The sequence below is a fragment of the Vidua macroura genome, chromosome Z (assembly GCF_024509145.1).
Source record: "Vidua macroura isolate BioBank_ID:100142 chromosome Z, ASM2450914v1, whole genome shotgun sequence".
In the NCBI taxonomy this organism is placed as follows: domain Eukaryota; kingdom Metazoa; phylum Chordata; class Aves; order Passeriformes; family Viduidae; genus Vidua; species Vidua macroura.
The window spans coordinates 53,282,069-53,298,757 of NC_071611.1; the positions used below are offsets into that span (position 1 = coordinate 53,282,069).

Sequence of the window (16,689 nt, forward strand, 5' to 3'; positions counted from 1 at the left end):
CCCCGGATCCCTGGCGGGCATGCCCAGGAACGCACGCTCTGCTGCATTCCTGGACATGTCCAACACTGCTGTGGGAATTCCCCGAGCTTGCAGTTGCCCCTCACTCCATTCTCCCTCGCCCACAAGATGGTCTAGGGTGATTTGCTCTTCCGCGAAATCCAGGCCATAAGGACCCTCGTGGATTTCGGGAAGCAGGTCTGCTGCTAGCCTTTTCCACCTCCTCTCCCACAGGTCATATTCAGAAGGGAGAAGCAGGCAGTTGAATAAACGCTTAAGGTCAGCCGGCACTACAGTTTTAGATGTTAAAGTGGCTTTTAGAATCCCTTTAAAAAAGGACTCTTTTTGCCAAATTTTTGCAATGTCTTGCAGACCTCTTTGAGGGAATCGTAGGAGAGGGGTGTCCACGCAGGGTTTTCCCCTCCCCTTGTGTAGGGGACTGGCGTGTGGATCGACTGCTCGACTTCATGGACCGGGCTCCGTTGCACCCCCCTCCTCCCCCCACCCCAGGTCTCCGAGGAGCGGGAGGACGCGGGGGTGGAGCGCGAGGGAGAGGACGGACAGGGCGGGGAGAATCCTCCTCTTCGGAAGGTGGGAAGGAGGCTACTGAGCCCTCCCGGCTGGGAGAGGGCGGGGCTGCTGACACGGCAGGTAGAACATGCAAGGAGGGAACGCCTACGCGTACCCGAGGAGGGACAGGGGGAGGGGTGGTAACCCGATGCCTTGAGTGGGCAGTTCCCGCGCCCACCGGGAAGCAGGAGGGGATGGGGTCATAGGGAACAAAGGGAAGAAAGGGATTGTGGGAAGGGGAAGCCTTGCCATGTGGCCGCCCTCCATCTTGGGAAGACAAAGAGATCGACCACGTGGCCTCGGCCTCCTCAGGGGGGCAAAGAAAGGGGTTTAAAGAAACAGAACTGCGCGGGGTAGCGCCGAAACTGGGATTTTCAACTGGGAAAAAGGGATTGGAAAAGGGGTTTAGGGTCGTGGCCTCAGCGAATCGACTGATATCGCTAAGGCAGGGACGCCGGGATGGCTTGGGGGAGCCAGGCGCGCGGTCCACATTTGTGGAGCTGCCCTGCGTCTTAGATCGACGGGGTGCTCCCCCTTGCCCACCCGGGTTAGGGGAAGAAGGGGTAGGAGAAGGGGATGGGGAAACAGATTCAGAGGGAGTAACAGATTTTCTGGATGGTTCTTTCCTTTCCCCAACCCAGTTTCGCGCGGGGTCTGATTGTATCACATCCGTGATCAACAAATGGAATTTAGGGAAGCAGTCATCTATGGAGGGATCCCTACCGATCCCCTCTGCTAGCCTTTTTCCCACTTGCTCCCAAAATTCTGTTTTGCGCGCGTCCTCGGTAGACAGATGGGGGAAAGCAAAGAACAACCACCGGACAAATTTCTTAACTAAATTTTTTGGGTATCGGCCCTTCACCAAAAAGATTTCTTTATCTTGGGAATAAAATTCCTTTTGTTGGGCAGATAGCACGGTCCCCATGCTTCTTCCACCCAAACCACCTCACCCCTGGGGCAGTAAAAAGGAGAAAAAAAGCAAAAAAACGCAGGCGACTCCAGCGGCTGCCGTTCGTGCTGCGCGCCGCATGTCCCAACCTCGGGAACACGGCCAGCCCTCCCCGTATTAGCTGGACACGTTTCCACGACTAATACTTACCAGACTGAAGTCTCTGCAAAGAAAAGCTGCCACCAGGGTCCGGGAGTCCCGGGAAGTGTTCTTTCTGCTGCCCTCCTGGCTGCGAAAGTTTGCACTTCCTGTCCCACGCAGGACACACTGTCTGGTCCCTCGTGGGCGACGGAGACTTCACTGACGTACTTTGGAGAGCCCCTGCTCTCGGTTTCCGTCCGGCACGGAGCTGTGGTCCGGCGCGGACCGCTGCCCGCTCTGGCTTGGCGGCGGCGCTCCCCCCTTGGCGGCGGCGCGGCCCTGGCCGGCGGCGGCGGCTCCCGGCGCTGTTCCTGGAGCTCCGCGGTGAACCTCCGTCCACGCGATCAGCTCAGCGCTGGCCTTGGCACCACGTTGGGCGCCAATTGCGGCATGGGTTTTTGCTCTCCCCGGCTGCACGCGGCTCTTGGGAGCCCGGCTGTGGCGTAGCTTCCACGTGCTGCCGGGGTTTGCTGCCGCGGGTTCCCGGACACGGCTCCGTGTCTCGGGTGCGTGGGCTGGCCAACCGCTGTTACCGTGCGCTAGGGACCCGGCAAAGAGGAAGGAATTTGTCCATTTACTCCGTGCTTGGCAGGAACGGTTTATTGGTCACGTGGCGCGGTTCGATGGAAAGACGCGACCGCTCCCGGCGCTCGCATGGGAGAAAATGGCGTCTGACTGCCGGCGGGATAGGGCTTTATGGAGGGGCGGGGCGAGAGGATCCACGGCCTGCCGGCCAATAGGGGCGGCTGCCGTGGCGGTGACGCCAGCAACAGCGACCAACCAGAGAACCCCGCAGGGGCGGGCACCGAGCCGCGGGCTGAGCGGGATCCTGTGGCCAGCACGGGGTTTCCCGGGGCCGGATGGCAGGGTGGTTACAGGAGCGGCAGAGGGGTAAGATCCGGCAACAGGCAACATGGGGCCAGAAACCGCGGGGGGGGGAACAACGCGGGATTACAGAATTTGACTTATTTTAACATAAATTAAAAACCCTAATCTAAACCCAAACTCCGGGATGCAACATCAACTATTTTTTGGACATATATGCAGAATTACCACCATTACAAGCAAGTACTAGTCATACATATACAAAAAATAAAGCAGCACTTCAGCATAACTTCTGAATAACCTCCTTTTGGCACAGTATGTCAAATTTACACGACAAAAATCAATTCAGATAGTCACAAACATGGTTTGATGCTGCTGTGTCCACCCAAAGTCTACTTTGGTCAGCCTGACCAGCGATGACACAGCTGGCGGCAACAGACACTCTCCTATATTCCTGTGGAATTTGGAGAGCCTCTCAGGGCGGAGCGCTCATGCTGTGAGCCCAGTTTGGAGGAGCGGCTGGCAATGACTGTGGAAGGAAAACAGGCTGACTCTCTTCTGGGGCAAAGTCCAAGGTTATTTGAACGCTCGGAGGAGCTGTGAATCTCAGGACCTCAGGAGAGCAACCAGACAAGAGCCCTGAGCGGCAAGGTGCAACAGTTTATAAATCAGAGAGGAGACAAGGGAGGGAATCACCCCACGACCAATAAGGGATTTTAAGGGAGTGGAAACTGGGGAGACAGATGGATACAATCCCCAGTGGAAAAGGCAGGGAGGAGGGATCCCTGGCCCTTGCCCAATCACTCAACACCCTTAGTGGAAGGTTCCAGATAGATGTGATGGGGAGCTGAGTGATGGACAAGGCACCAGGGAGGGGACAGGGGAATGATTCAGCAGTTTTCTGCTGATTGACTCCAGAGGAGGAGGCGAGAGACATATAAGGAATGGGACAGTTAAGGGTAAAATCATCGGCGAATATGGGGGTACAGGGGCAAACCATTACAGAAATAGGATACGAAAACACAATACACCAGTTTGAAGATGAGTGTACTTCTACATCAGATCTTTGTGGGTCCCCCTCTTTGAAGAGACTGTATGCACATAGCAGCAATCTAGACTTAACAACTCCTTCAGTGTGTGTGGTGCTTTCCAGAGATGTGGTCCATCTGTGCACCAATTGCCTATTTGTTAGTTGCAAAATAAACTCTTGAAATGTGTTCAAGGAATCACCACACACTAAAACACTGCCACTTACACATGATACAGCACAGGTTTTTAATAATTTCCTACTTAATCTTTTAAAATATTTAAACAACTATCCTATCAATCTTTTCTTGCTATACCAAGTTTAGTTAATCCCTCAAATCATCCGTCAATGTTCATAGAGCAATGCTGGGATATGGGCAGTTCACCTTGGAGACATTCTGTGAATATGGGTCCAGTCTGACATGGACTTTCCCTTCCCCTGGATGGCCACAGGCTGTTGAGAACTCACTGGGCACTGTCAGAACTCTCCCTGGAGCTCCTGATGGCTTCTCTGGGATGGGTTACATCAGCACACTGGGTGCCTTGTGACACCCATTTGTGCCACTCTGGATTTGGTTATCTGAGTCCATCACTCCACTCTAGCTGGTGAAGAGCAGCAGAGATCACGAACCTGTTCTGAACAGCTGTTCACAAATCTGTTCTGAACAACTTTTGCCTGTTGTTTAGGACTGACTGATCTTGTTCAACAGCTGACCCCAAACCTCAACCCTTGCAGGCCTTTTGAGGAACCCCAGCCCCTGTGTGCCTTACTAGGGACTCCAAACTCCCTGGATGATTTCTGAGTTGTGAGGACCCTGGGGGGCTTCTCCTAAGTTAAGGAGACAGAAGAAGCTTCCCTCAAAGCTGTTAAAACCCCATTGGCTCCTTCCCCTGTTCCTATGTCTGTTCCTATGTCCCTGAACCACTCCCTCCCTATTCCCTGATTGACCCTCATCTTTGTACTGCCCTGAGACCAGGTTCATCTCCAGACCACTCCGGAGAGGGAGGGAGAGCTGAGACATATGTCTGCTGGGGGAAGTCTGAACATCTCACCGGGTGGCTGAATCAAACATCTGTAGATTTTATGCAAAGGCCCTTTCTGCTTCTTTACCATAGACTTTACTTGTAGCAGTTCAGGCTGCTACAGAACCCGAACCCATGGGTGCCTTACTAGGGACTCCAAACCCCCTGCATGATTTACAGGGGACTATAGCCCCCACATGCTTTAGGAGAGACCTCAATCTCCCCTGCACACCTAACAGGTGACCTCAGTCCCCTGTGCAACTTGGGAGAGACCCTAAAAACCCCTTTAAGTGTGCCTTTTGCTGATCAGGCTGTGCACCTGTCACAATCCGCTTAGAGAAGTAGGGTGTCGTGATGGTTCATTAACCGATCCCAGAAGTGCAAAAAGGCAAACAGCAGGGTACTATCAGTTTAATCACAACAAATGCACCTTTATTTTGGTACCAACAGAGGTAATAGAGGGGACAGAAAAAGAAATAAAGAATAGAGAGAAAAGAGGGGCTAGGGGATTATAGCTACCACCATCTGAGATGAGGTCCTCAGTTATCCAGCCACATGGATTCGTCGTTGTCTGTGGGGGTTAACCAAAGTCTTGGTTAACACAGGGGTCTTTTATAGTCATCTGCCAAGTGGGGGGAACAGGTACAGAAAGTCCATGTTCTGAAGCAGGGCAAGTCAATTTCAGCAGTGAGAGGGACCCATTGTTTTCTTGGTCCAGTGAACATACTTGCAGGCAACAATTGGCAAACATCCTGCTTCAGTCAGGCCAGCCCTCCTGTGTTAGGATTATAGAGGTCTCAGTCCTTAGGAGGGAGCTTCAATCTCTGTCCATCACGGTGGTTGTGAGGCAGATGAGGGATCTTCCGTGGGAGATCACCAAAGTTACTCCAGAAAGGTCATTTGGCCAAGAGGTGGAAAAATTCGTGGATTGAGCAGGTATTGTGAAGCAGGTGTAAGCATGTAGAACAAGCCACTCCTTGCCAGGTCCTTGCCAGGCCCTGCTTGAAGCAGTGGTCTGTGGCAGTACAGCAAACACACCTGCGAACAATCACTTGGCAAGCATCCACCTCAACGAGGCCATAACTCTTAATTGGGGTCTTTAGGATCTTAGTCTCTGCCATTGCGACAATCGTGACGCAAAAATGAGGGGAACTTCAGACTGTCTCTTACAGCACCCTCACCTTAGTACTCAACGCACTAACCTAATTTCACCAACTATGTACATAATGCTGCAGGAAGGAAAAGTCTGAAATAATTAAGAGAAATTTATTAAAAATAGTTTGAGATCCTTGTAGTTTATGTTGAATATACTTGGGGAATTTTAGCATTCATCCTTTGTATCCTCCCTGCTTCAAGGATCTCTGGTGAACTCACACAGTTCCCCAAGAACTCCATGGCAGTTGGATGTTTGAAGAAGGGAGGCTGTAAAGGTGGTGCCTAGGGTCCCATTTTGATTGCTAAACTGTTAAGAAACCTTCCCTATTGGACCATATCATGACCCATTTGGCTGGGGATGTGACATTCACTGTAAATTCTTTGTTCCCTTGAACAAAGACAACAGGCCACATGTCAGGGACTTTTATCCTTTTACCATACAGTCACCTAAAATCCAGCAACCAGCCCTTCCAGCAATTCTATATAATTGCAGAAGTGTTGGCTAGCAAGCTCTCAATTTTTACAACTAACACCTGCCAGTCCTCACCACAGACTTTGGTACGGAGCAAGGGGTAGAATATGTTAGCCATACTTTGCCAAGACTTAAGAAGAAAGGAGAGAAATAAAGACAGAAAAGAGAGAGAGAAAGAGAAGGAAAATCTTGATGACTCCGTAAAACATTCAAAACAACAAGGCTGAGGACTGCAATATTACCACCTACACTGAACGTTATTCAATGAAATCGCATGATACCTGACAGGTATCAGCGCTGCTCTTCAGTCACGGCCGACTGTGAGACTATTGCGCAACACCGATTCGACGACACAGTCTGTAAAACCCTGTCGGGGCCAAAACCACCCCAGGCACTCCTTCCGTGTGCGGGGCGGCTCCGCCCCCCGCAGCGGCCGCGCCGGTGCGATCTCCGCCCACAGCCTCCCGGCGCTGGGCATACGTCACGGCGCCGGGCCCGCCCGGCCCTGCTGCTCGGGGGCAGCGTCGGGGGCAGCGCCTGTCGTCTCCGCGTGTGGCAGAGCCCCCGCTCTATGCCGGAGCCATGTCGCGGCCCAGGAGCGTCCCGCCGCGGCAGCACGGCGCGGGCACAGCGGGCTCGGCCGCTCCCGCCGCGCCGGGCCGCGGCCGAGGCGGCAAAGGTCTGAGGGATATCCGCGTGGACGAGGAAGTGGAGATCGCGGTGAACCTCGCTCTGGAGCGGTTCCGCTATGGCGAGGACACGGGTGCGTGGGGGAACCGCGCGGAGCGGGGCGGGCGGGCAGCCGGGCCCGCGGGCTCTCCCGGGCAGGAGCATCTCGGGCGGCCGCGCTGCCTCGGGGTGCACGGGTGCCGGGGAACAGCGCTGCCATCAGTCCCGCTGTGCATGGAAAGCGTGGTGGGTTTGGGGACTGACAAACTCGTGGCGCCGAGGTCATACGTCAGGGATACTGCCTGTTGAGTTTTTGTGCTCGCGGTTTTATTTTTTAAATTCTCTTTCCAGAAATGGAATTTCCGTCTTCTTTCACTAGAACCGAAAGAGCGTTTGTTCACCGGCTCTGTCATTCTCTTGGACTGATATCAAAGAGTAAAGGGTAAGCTTGACTTTTATTTTTATGTATTATTTTCTCTTTTTTGGTGCAAATTTATGGGATTTTGTTATCAGTGTTAAAACTATCTGTATTTTTAACTTATCCTGCAGTGTCATGGGGAATGGTACTAGAGAAGAAACTTTAAAAAGTATATATAAATGTCTCTGTGCTTTGCTTGATGTCTAAGTAAAAAAATGCATGGCATGCTAGTTTGTAATGCAGTTTTGAGGACTTCATGTGCATAAGAAAGATTTCTCACGAAGATCCTTCCTGGGTTTTTTTTTCCCTGCACTAAAGTGTTTTCAAAGGTTTTGCATAGAATCTCCTGTGTTGACAGGTAAAGTGCAACTTAGAATACATGTTTCAAAAGAGTGCTTCTGTTGGGAAGCATAGTAATGGGTTCAAGCGTTGCTGGCAGGCAGAGGGAGGTCATCATTCATGTCTACTCAGCACCCATTAGGCTACACCAAGAGCGTTGTGTCTGTCCAGGGCTGGGATCACCAGGAGGACAGAGAACTAGACTGGTGAGAGTTTAGTGAAGGACCAGCAACTTGGTGAAGGGGATGGAGCATCTCCTCTATGCAGAAAGGGCCAAAGTGCTGGGACTTTTCAGCCTCCAGAAGACAAGGGTCGGGGGGGGGGCGGGTCTCAACAGTGTGTGTAAGTACTTGAAATGAGGATATAAAGAGGACAGAGTCGTTTTTACCAGGGGCTGCTGGAGATGGCTGTGCCTCTCCTCACAGAGGCTACCCTCACCAGCACCTGCATACCTGCACCAGTCTTCCACCCTTGCCAGGGACAGGTCACTGGGCTCTTTGTGTGACCTTCTGTTCTTACCCTGAGAAGTTGTTTTGAAAGTGGTGATCTGTCAGTTGTAGCCTAAGCACATGTTAGTTCAGTTTCAAGTACATTTACAATATTTGTTTGCATTTTGGTGTCAAGAGTTCAGTCTGAGAAGTAGATCAGTGTTATGGTTAAGTGTTTTGGCTCCATTTCTACATAATAAATCTTTGATAATGAACATCCTGAGATCTGGTAAGTTTTACTGGATTTTGTTAAGGTTTGGAATGCCACTAGCAGGGAGCTTTTTTGTCTATTCGGATCATTTGTTGATTTTTAACTTCTGTATCTTTCAAGTTAGTCTGAAAGTCAGTGTGATGTCATAACTCTCAGTATTGATTGATAAAACGATTGGTAGAGCTGACTGTATTTTGGGAGACAAATACAGTGATAACTGGGGCATATTAGTCTGATGCCTGCACTGTCTGTTCTGCAGTACCTCGCATGAATAGAAGCTGCTTTTGATGATGACTATTGTGAACGTTGCATTATGCTACTTAGGATATTATTTGGAGGATTCTCGTTATGACATTATGTTTGAAAATAAGCTGAAAGTCACATTGAAGGAATTATTGTCAAAGATCGTTACATGGAGGTAACTAGTTTGCTTATTCCTGAAATGCCTTTTTTCCTTTCTCCCAGAAAAGGAGCAAATCGATACCTAACTGTAAGAAAAAAAGATGGATCAGAACTAAAGCGTACAGTAATGACTTGTGCCTTAACTCCTGGTACAAAACATGCTGTTTGTACTTTAATTCGAAATTTTCCTGTCACAAATAAAGAACGAACAGAACTTCTGCCAAAGACAGAACAAGGAAATGCATATGCTGTTGAATCTGGTATGTTCAGTATGTCTTATCATATGGACTTGTCAATCAACACTACTTGATAAAACAACCCATAACCCAAACCCCAAACCCAAAACAAGCCCCTCTGTTTTCTATCTCTTCTTTTGTCCTAACTAACTGACACTCTTCTTTCTAAACAAACCTAATGATTTGCTTGACTTGTAATTGTTAATAGAGGGTCTTTTAAAACCTGTGTCATAAGACTGTAGTAAGTACTATACTTACTACAATAAGATGCTCAGGCAGTCATGTCACCCACATTTCAATGTCTCCTGTCTCCCCTATATCAAGTTAGTTTTGATTCTTTGAGACAATTTCAACTAGATTTTTTTTTTAAATACAGTTGTGATTAATCAAATCTGTTGTGATACAGACTTGATCCCTGCAAATTCCATGGGGTAAGATTAAAGAGACAAGTGTTACCATCACCCTGTGTAAGAATACCCTTAAGAGAAAATGAAATTGTCTCTTGTGCCTGTAGGAATTCATGTCCTTAATAAAATAAGGAGTTCATGTTTTGTTTTGTCATCTAAAATAGATTCGGTCTGTAAGAGCTATGAAGTAAACTTGGGCTATTATGTAAACTCCTAGATTTCTAGAGTATATAAAGTCCTTTGGAAGACAAACTTCTGATATAAGATGGGTTTTTTAAATAACGCTTTTAGCGTGGCTGTTGCTTTAAAGTTGTGTTTGTAAAAGATATGTTGTGTTTCTGTGTACAAAGCTGGGTGTAGTGAACAGAGAACATAGCAGTATGCTTTCTTTAAGTGGGTATTTCTGATTCATTGTGTTAATTAAGTGCTTCCTTTGCTGGTTTTCTTTCTCAGTTCTTTCATTTGTTTAATAAGATTGTTTAGTGAACAGAGGGAAACTATAATAAATGTACCAAAAAGCAATTTCTTAGGGACGTAGGGTATAAATTAATGAATAGTGTAAAATTTACTTTTTACATCTCCAGAATGGTCTTTGGCTCTTTTAATCTGTTAGTCTGTGTTTGTATTGGTAAAACAGTGTTTGGAATTTAATGCATGAATCTGTTAATTGCATTAAATAATGACATTATGCCTATATAATTGCATTAAAATTGCATTGAGAGTGAGCTTCTCATTTTTCTAGAAAATAATTATTAAGGAATTACAGAGTAGCATTTAACATACTGATGTTGAAGTAGCCTCCTCAGAAGACTGCAGGTTTTTTAGCTACTTGCGCATTGCTTTCTGATAGATCACACTGCTGTGTGGCTCTAAGGCTCTCAATATATCATGTTTCAATTAGTACCTGCTAAGACAGGTCTTATGGACTAGGCTGTTAGGTTATGTAAGACTGACTGAAAGGAGATCTTGAAAGACAAGGATATGAAAGAAGGCATGTGAATCACAGTAAAGTTGTCTTTTTGTTGGAAAACACAATTAGCACTTTGGAATAACTTAAATGTTTTACTCTGTGGTGGGTTTGTGTAGGCAAACTCTGGAGATGGGAATGTATAAATAGATGCAAAGGCCAAGGCTTTTTTTCTCTGATTTAGTTTCTATTTCTCTTTAAGCTTTTCATGCCTTTTTTTAGCTTGAGCAATGTACTGTGATAATGCAGTTGTGTTTAAAATTTCTATGAAAGTAAAAAATCCTTTGAACTATATTTATTTCAAGCACCATAACACAATGTGTTACCATGAAAATAATTTTTCAATTTGTCATGAGTTTCTCACTTTATCAGCAGGGGTGCTAATAAAATCAGAAGCGTTCATTTTAAGTACAATTTTAACCAGTGTTTTAGTGAGCTTCCTTTATAATTTATTGACTTCTGTTCACAGAAAACAAAGAAGTGAAGACAAGTGGACGACTTAGTGATGGTATCTCCCAGGTTCCTGTGAAAAGAGGGGAATCAGAGCTTGATTTCTTCAGGCAATCCCTACCAGTTTTTGAAAAACAGGAAGAAATTGTTAAAATAATAAAGGACCATAAAGTTGTTTTGATTGTTGGAGAGACTGGATCAGGAAAAACTACTCAAGTACGTTTTAGTGAAATAAAAAACATAACAGTATTTATACCAAACTGATGCCAAATCTGCAATATTTCTGTAATAAAGAATTTTTTATCCTAGTTTTAAGGCTTTTGTTTTCCCATGTGATTCAGGTCCTAGTGTTCCAGTTAACTTTCTTACTTTTACAATACTAAGCCAGCAGATACATATTTAAAACATAAAATATTCTGCACAATTATCTGATGGATATCAGTTTGTCTTTAAAATAATCATAGAATATTGAAGGAAAAGTAGCTACAGTTTTGTATACCCTTTTCCTTCTAAAGCTAGTTTCTAGTATCCAGAGTATTATTGGGTTACAATGAAAGATAATTTACAGGTTTTTTTACATAGATTTCCCTGAAGTAGGAGCGAGAAGCTTCAACTTTTGGTTGGTTGGTTGCGTTTTGTTGTTGTTTTTGTTGTGTTTTGTTTGAAAGAGATGAATATTAATAGATGAAATTGATTTTTGTGGCCTTTTCTGCCACTTCAGATACATTTGCAATGATAATCCTATTGTGAGTAATTTTACAATGTGTGCGATATTGAGGTGTAGTTAAATTGTTTCATTGTGATAAAAAAGTTACAAGTCCATCAAACTAAGTATAAATTTAAACCACTTCTTCACAGATCCCCCAGTTTATTCTTGATGACTGTCACAGAAATGGAACTCCCTGCCGTATATTTTGCACCCAGCCAAGACGTTTGGCAGCAGTTGCTGTGGCTGAAAGAGTGGCAGCAGAAAGAAGAGAAAAGATTGGCCAGACAGTTGGTTATCAGATCCGATTAGAAAGCAGGTACTGATGACATTTCTTAAAGTCAGTTGATCTGGTATTGGTGTTTTGTGTTGGTTATTTAAACTGCAGTGTATTTGGGATGCAGCCCAGTAAAATATCACTGTGTAAAGCATAAGTAGGATGTGTTATTTTGGGTAATGAATGTTTAAGAGTTGAAAAGGATGGTTTTTCTTCTGTATTATGCAGAAGAAAATAAGTGTCCTTTTCCCCTTTCTTGCAGTGAGTTGTTCTATAGAACTAAACTGCAGGAGCTTTCTCTTGATTTCTTCTAGGGAGTATGTGTGTGGATATCCTTGTCCTCTCTAATTTTAACACTGATAAATCCAAAAGTTCTGCAAGTTTTGAAAATTGCTAGGAAGACCAGCATGCTGTGACAAAAGCTATGTGGAGGGAGTTTATAGGGCACAGAAAAGGGAAAACAACAAAATTGGAAAGTGAACAATGATGAGCATTAACAATCTACTTTGGGTTAAATTTACGCTGTTTCATTTTTTATGTTTAAAGCAAAAGCAGAAATTCTAGATGACTTGAGGAATTTGCTCCTAAAACAGAGCAGGGATGGATAAAATTCTGTAGATTGTGTGTGGTTTCTAAAATCTTTGAATTGTGTAAATAGTGGGATTTTCAGGAATGGGGAGCAGCTGGGATACAAGTGAGAGGAAGATGGCAAAATACATGGCTGGTTATGTTGCTTATATGGATGACGATAATACATTTCTAATGCAAATGAATGCACTTGAACAGCAAAGCCGAGTTAAAGAATTTTGTTATGCATACCGAAGGTCACAAGGCTAGAAGAAGAGCATTAGAAGATTAGAGGAGCAAGTAAACATGAGTTTCAAGTAAAGTGGATGATCGTTCTGTAGAAGAATTATGCTGAATGAAGAAAAATAAAGTATAGGTCAGATGGAAGAATTACTGGAAACAGTGCAGAAGAACCAAAGAGTTCACGTGAGAAAGAGCAAAAGGGAGAGATGGCACTGTTTCCGTCTTGACAAAAAATGTTGGATGGAAGTGTTTGCAGTAACACGGAAATTTATTTTTTTTATGTTTTACTGTCTATTAGACAGTAGGGGTGATTTCTAGAAGGCTGATGAGAAAGAGAGACGAGATTAAAAAAGTAAAGCACTTCCATCTGGTATGTGTTCCATGAATTTAACATGTAGGAGTATTTTTGAAGTGAAAAGAGAATTCCAAACTTGAAATAGAGACATATGTATGTGTATTCCTTTGTTTAGTACTCTACAGTTTTTTGTGGAAGTTTTCAGTACTTAAAGTGTCAATGTTGGAGGAAGTAATTGCTGTTTTTGCTTGCACAACTAGCACTGCCACAGGCAGTAAGTACTTTCAAAGAATTTTAGATTCTTGAAAAAATGGAAGCATTTGGAAAGGTTCAGTTTATTTATTTGAGATTCAGTCAGGTATAGTGTATTTGGTTTGTATGGCAAAATTTTGGTAGTGAGGGGGGTGTTTTTTGTGAGAAGAAGCTTCCCATGTGTCTGATAAAGCCTCTGGCAGTTGGCTGTAAGAGAGACCCACCTCTAGCCAAGCCCATCAGGAAAAAGAGTGAGTGTGAGTCTGGAGCAGCATATTTGAGAAGAAAATCTGTACAGCAGTACAAAGAGAGGACTGCGAATATTTGAGAGGAATAGTTCTGCAGATGGCGAGGTCAGTGCCAAAGGAGTGGCAGGATGTGCTCCAGGTGCCAGAGCAGAGATTCCCCCTGCAGCCCGTGGTGAAGACTATGGTGAAGGAGGATGTTTCCCTGCTGCCCATGGAGGTCCACAGTGGAGCAGTCCACCTGCAGCCTGTGGAGGACCCCAATACCAGAGCAGGTGGCTGCCCAAAGGAGGTTGTGACCCTGTGGGAAGCCTGTGCTGGGCTAGGCTCCTGACAGGACATGTGGCCCCACAGAGAGTGGAGTTTTCACTGGAGCAGTTTTGCTGGTGGGACTTGTGAACCCATGAGGGTTCCATGCTGGAGCAGTCTGTTCCTGAAGGACTGCACCACATAGGAGGGACCTACACTGGAGCAATTTGTGAAGAGTGTGAGAAATCCCCCCCCGTGAGGAGGAAGAAGCAGCAGAGACAAGGTGTGGTGAATTGACCACAGCCTCCATTCCATGTCCCCGTGTGCACTGAGGGTTAGGAATTGGAGAAAAATGGAAGTTAAACCTGGGAAGAAGGGCAGGGTGAGGGGAGGTGTTTTAACATTTGATTCTATTTCTCATTATCCTACTTGGATTTAATTGGTAATACGCTAAACCAAGTTGCACAAATCAAGTTGTTTTGCCCATGATGGTAACTGGTGAGTGATATCTCCCTGTCCTTACCTTGACCCTTGGGCCTTTTGTTGAATTCCTTCTCCTCTGTCTGGCTGAGGAGGAGAGGGATAGAGCAGCCTGGGTGGGTGCCTGGCATTCAGCCAAGGTCAACCTACCACATGTAGACAAAGACTATATCTGAGGGTATTTGCAAGAATTGTAACCTGTTTTTTTCAAGACAGTCCACACTGAATTTTCCAGTAAATTAATACAACATGGTGAGGTTCTTAAGATTCTGTGTCACTTGCTTGTTAATTTAGAAAAAAATTAATCTCTCCTTGTTAATTAATCGCTTCTCTGAAGTTTTTGAGCATTAGCAGTAAGAATCCTTAGGAACTCTTAGGGAACAGGCATAGTTTATAAACAAATAGTATGTGTGAGCTCTTTGGTGACAGAACTGTGATTCCACTTCTGGTGAGGAGCCGCTCAATCTTTAATTTTCAGTAAATAGTGGGAAGCTAGCAGCATTTAAGTGGTGAAAAAAAGCTGAAGCATCTTTGTTTGCTGTTCACTAGGATTTCTCCAAAGACACTGGTAACTTTTTGCACTAATGGCATACTGCTTCGCACACTGATGGCAGGAGACAGCATCCTCTCCACTGTGACACATGTTATTGTGGTAAGGATCTTGTATTTGAATGGATATGCTTCTTCCACTTAAGAAACAATACATATGCTCCATCTCACACTGAGATGGAGCATATGTATTATTTCTTAAGTGGAAGATGAGACCCTAGTTTTCTGTATTAATTTGATGGACATTTAAGGTGTTTTTGTTGAGTTATAATCTGAATTAACTTTAAAAAGTTAGTGATTTTTTAATTGAAATATGCATATTTTTCTAGAGCTTGTTGTTTTATTTTTTTTTCTTGTAAAAGCATCTTATATTAGGTTTTTGTCAACGGTTAATTTTGGAATTGTGATGTGATTGTGGAGGGCAGAGGTCAAAATTTTTATGAATTTCCTCTGTCAGCAGAAAAGCCTTAGGAAGGCTTACATGCGTATGGTTCAATGCAAGTGTGCCAGAATTTCTGTTATCATGTATTTGATTTTGCAGTACCAAGTTAGCAGTTCCTTTGTTTACCCAATGTTTTCAGCATAAAATGTAGTCTAATTTCTAGCAAATTATTTGTGTTCATGTATGATTATGTGAACTTCCTATTGTGGAATTTGATAAGTCAGTGAAACCAGGAAGTTTACTGCAAGTTCTCCACTGCTGATAAAGAAAAACGTGGTAATTTTAGGTGCATGTCTGTTTACTAAGGAGGAAAAAAGCAGAAGAATGGTTTGTGCATTCTTGACTTCAGCCTGGAAATCTTGTTCTTGATTCATACATTCAGAATATAAAACTAAACAGAAGATAGGCAAAGATGATTAATCAGACATGTGCCTTAATGTTAAGCTTTGCTCATGATTTAATGGATCTAAGAAATATATCTTTTTTTTCTTATTATGTGGTATCATACAGTTTTTTTAATTCTTACCAGTTGTGAAAGGTAATTTTATTGAAATAAATTTTGCCGGATTTGCAGTTTGTGGCTTTATCTTGAAAATGAAATTCAAGTGCAAGAATTAGAGAAGTTTCAGATGTACATTTTGGTCTCTGAAATTAAGGTCTGTGGTGGGTTATGCATTACAGTGCAGTCTGCTCTGGTACCATTATAAAACTTCTTAAAGTATTTTTTTAACTTTTGGATAGTTTAAAAAAATCCTTCTTAAGCTAAACTTAAACATTTTAATACCTTTGCAATGCACCACCAAATTGCATGTTTTAGTTTAAAAAAAAATCATGTTTGTGAAAATATATAATCTTGGATCTGTGATGTTTACATGTTCTTTTGTTTTGTTGTTTTTCTTTCCATTCCTACAGGATGAAGTACATGAGAGAGATAGGTTCAGTGACTTCTTGCTAATAAAACTGAGAGATGTGTTGCAAAGCCAAGCTAATTTAAAACTAATTATTTCTAGTGCTGCTCTAGATGCAGATCTCTTTATTAGGTATTTTGGATGTTGCCCAGTAATACACAGTAAGTACTTAAGTAAACTTAAATCTCAGTTTACCTGCCCTGAGTCTCACAGATCTTAACTGAACTGTACCAAACCATTCTGAGTAAAGGCACGTGATAAATACACTTACAGTTACCAGCAGTAGTCGTTCCTTGTTTACTGACGTTTGTTATTTCTTAACTATTTGCATCTACCTCAGAAGGAATTGTTTTTATCAATGGACATTCTGTAAATGCAGGGATGTCATGGCCCCCTCCATGTTCAAGTCAAGGAGGAAAAGGTTCTTAAAATGCTGGTCTGCATAGCAATACAGACCCTAGGGTTTACAAGAGTGTGATATCTATTAGGATATTCCAGTAGATTCTAGTTCTGGCTTTAGAGATTGCTACTAGTTAGAGGATAAAACTCAGATAACTGTCTATTCATTTCAGAAGTGCAGTCCTAGGCAAATTGGGGTTTATGTTTTAATCATATTATTCTTCAGTTTGTTTAGAATTTTCTACACAAGTCATTAGTTAATTTTAGGGGATATTAATGAGAAAGAGTTATTTTTTCTCATTTACACATAAAAGTGTTAATTTCTGGTTTTC

At 44.2% G+C, this 16,689-nt stretch overlaps 1 protein-coding gene across 3 annotated transcripts in view; it reads left to right on the forward strand.

Annotated features, from left to right (window-relative positions):
• Positions 1–6,696: 6,696 nt before the first annotated feature.
• The window catches only part of LOC128821940 (3'-5' RNA helicase YTHDC2-like), a 29,693-nt gene continuing 19,700 nt past the window's right edge, over positions 6,697–16,689 (forward strand). Inside the window, exons 1-7 of one of the 3 annotated variants that reach the window (XM_054003367.1) lie at positions 6,697–6,921; positions 7,179–7,269; positions 8,749–8,945; positions 10,765–10,961; positions 11,604–11,770; positions 14,609–14,711; positions 15,963–16,119. In XM_054003367.1, the coding sequence (XP_053859342.1) occupies positions 6,741–6,921; positions 7,179–7,269; positions 8,749–8,945; positions 10,765–10,961; positions 11,604–11,770; positions 14,609–14,711; positions 15,963–16,119 (1,093 nt within the window). In that variant the 5' untranslated portion in view covers positions 6,697–6,740. The remainder of the gene's footprint in view (positions 6,922–7,178; positions 7,270–8,748; positions 8,946–10,764; positions 10,962–11,603; positions 11,771–14,608; positions 14,712–15,962; positions 16,120–16,689) is intronic. The other 2 variants (XM_054003366.1, XM_054003365.1) reach the window with 2 other exon arrangements.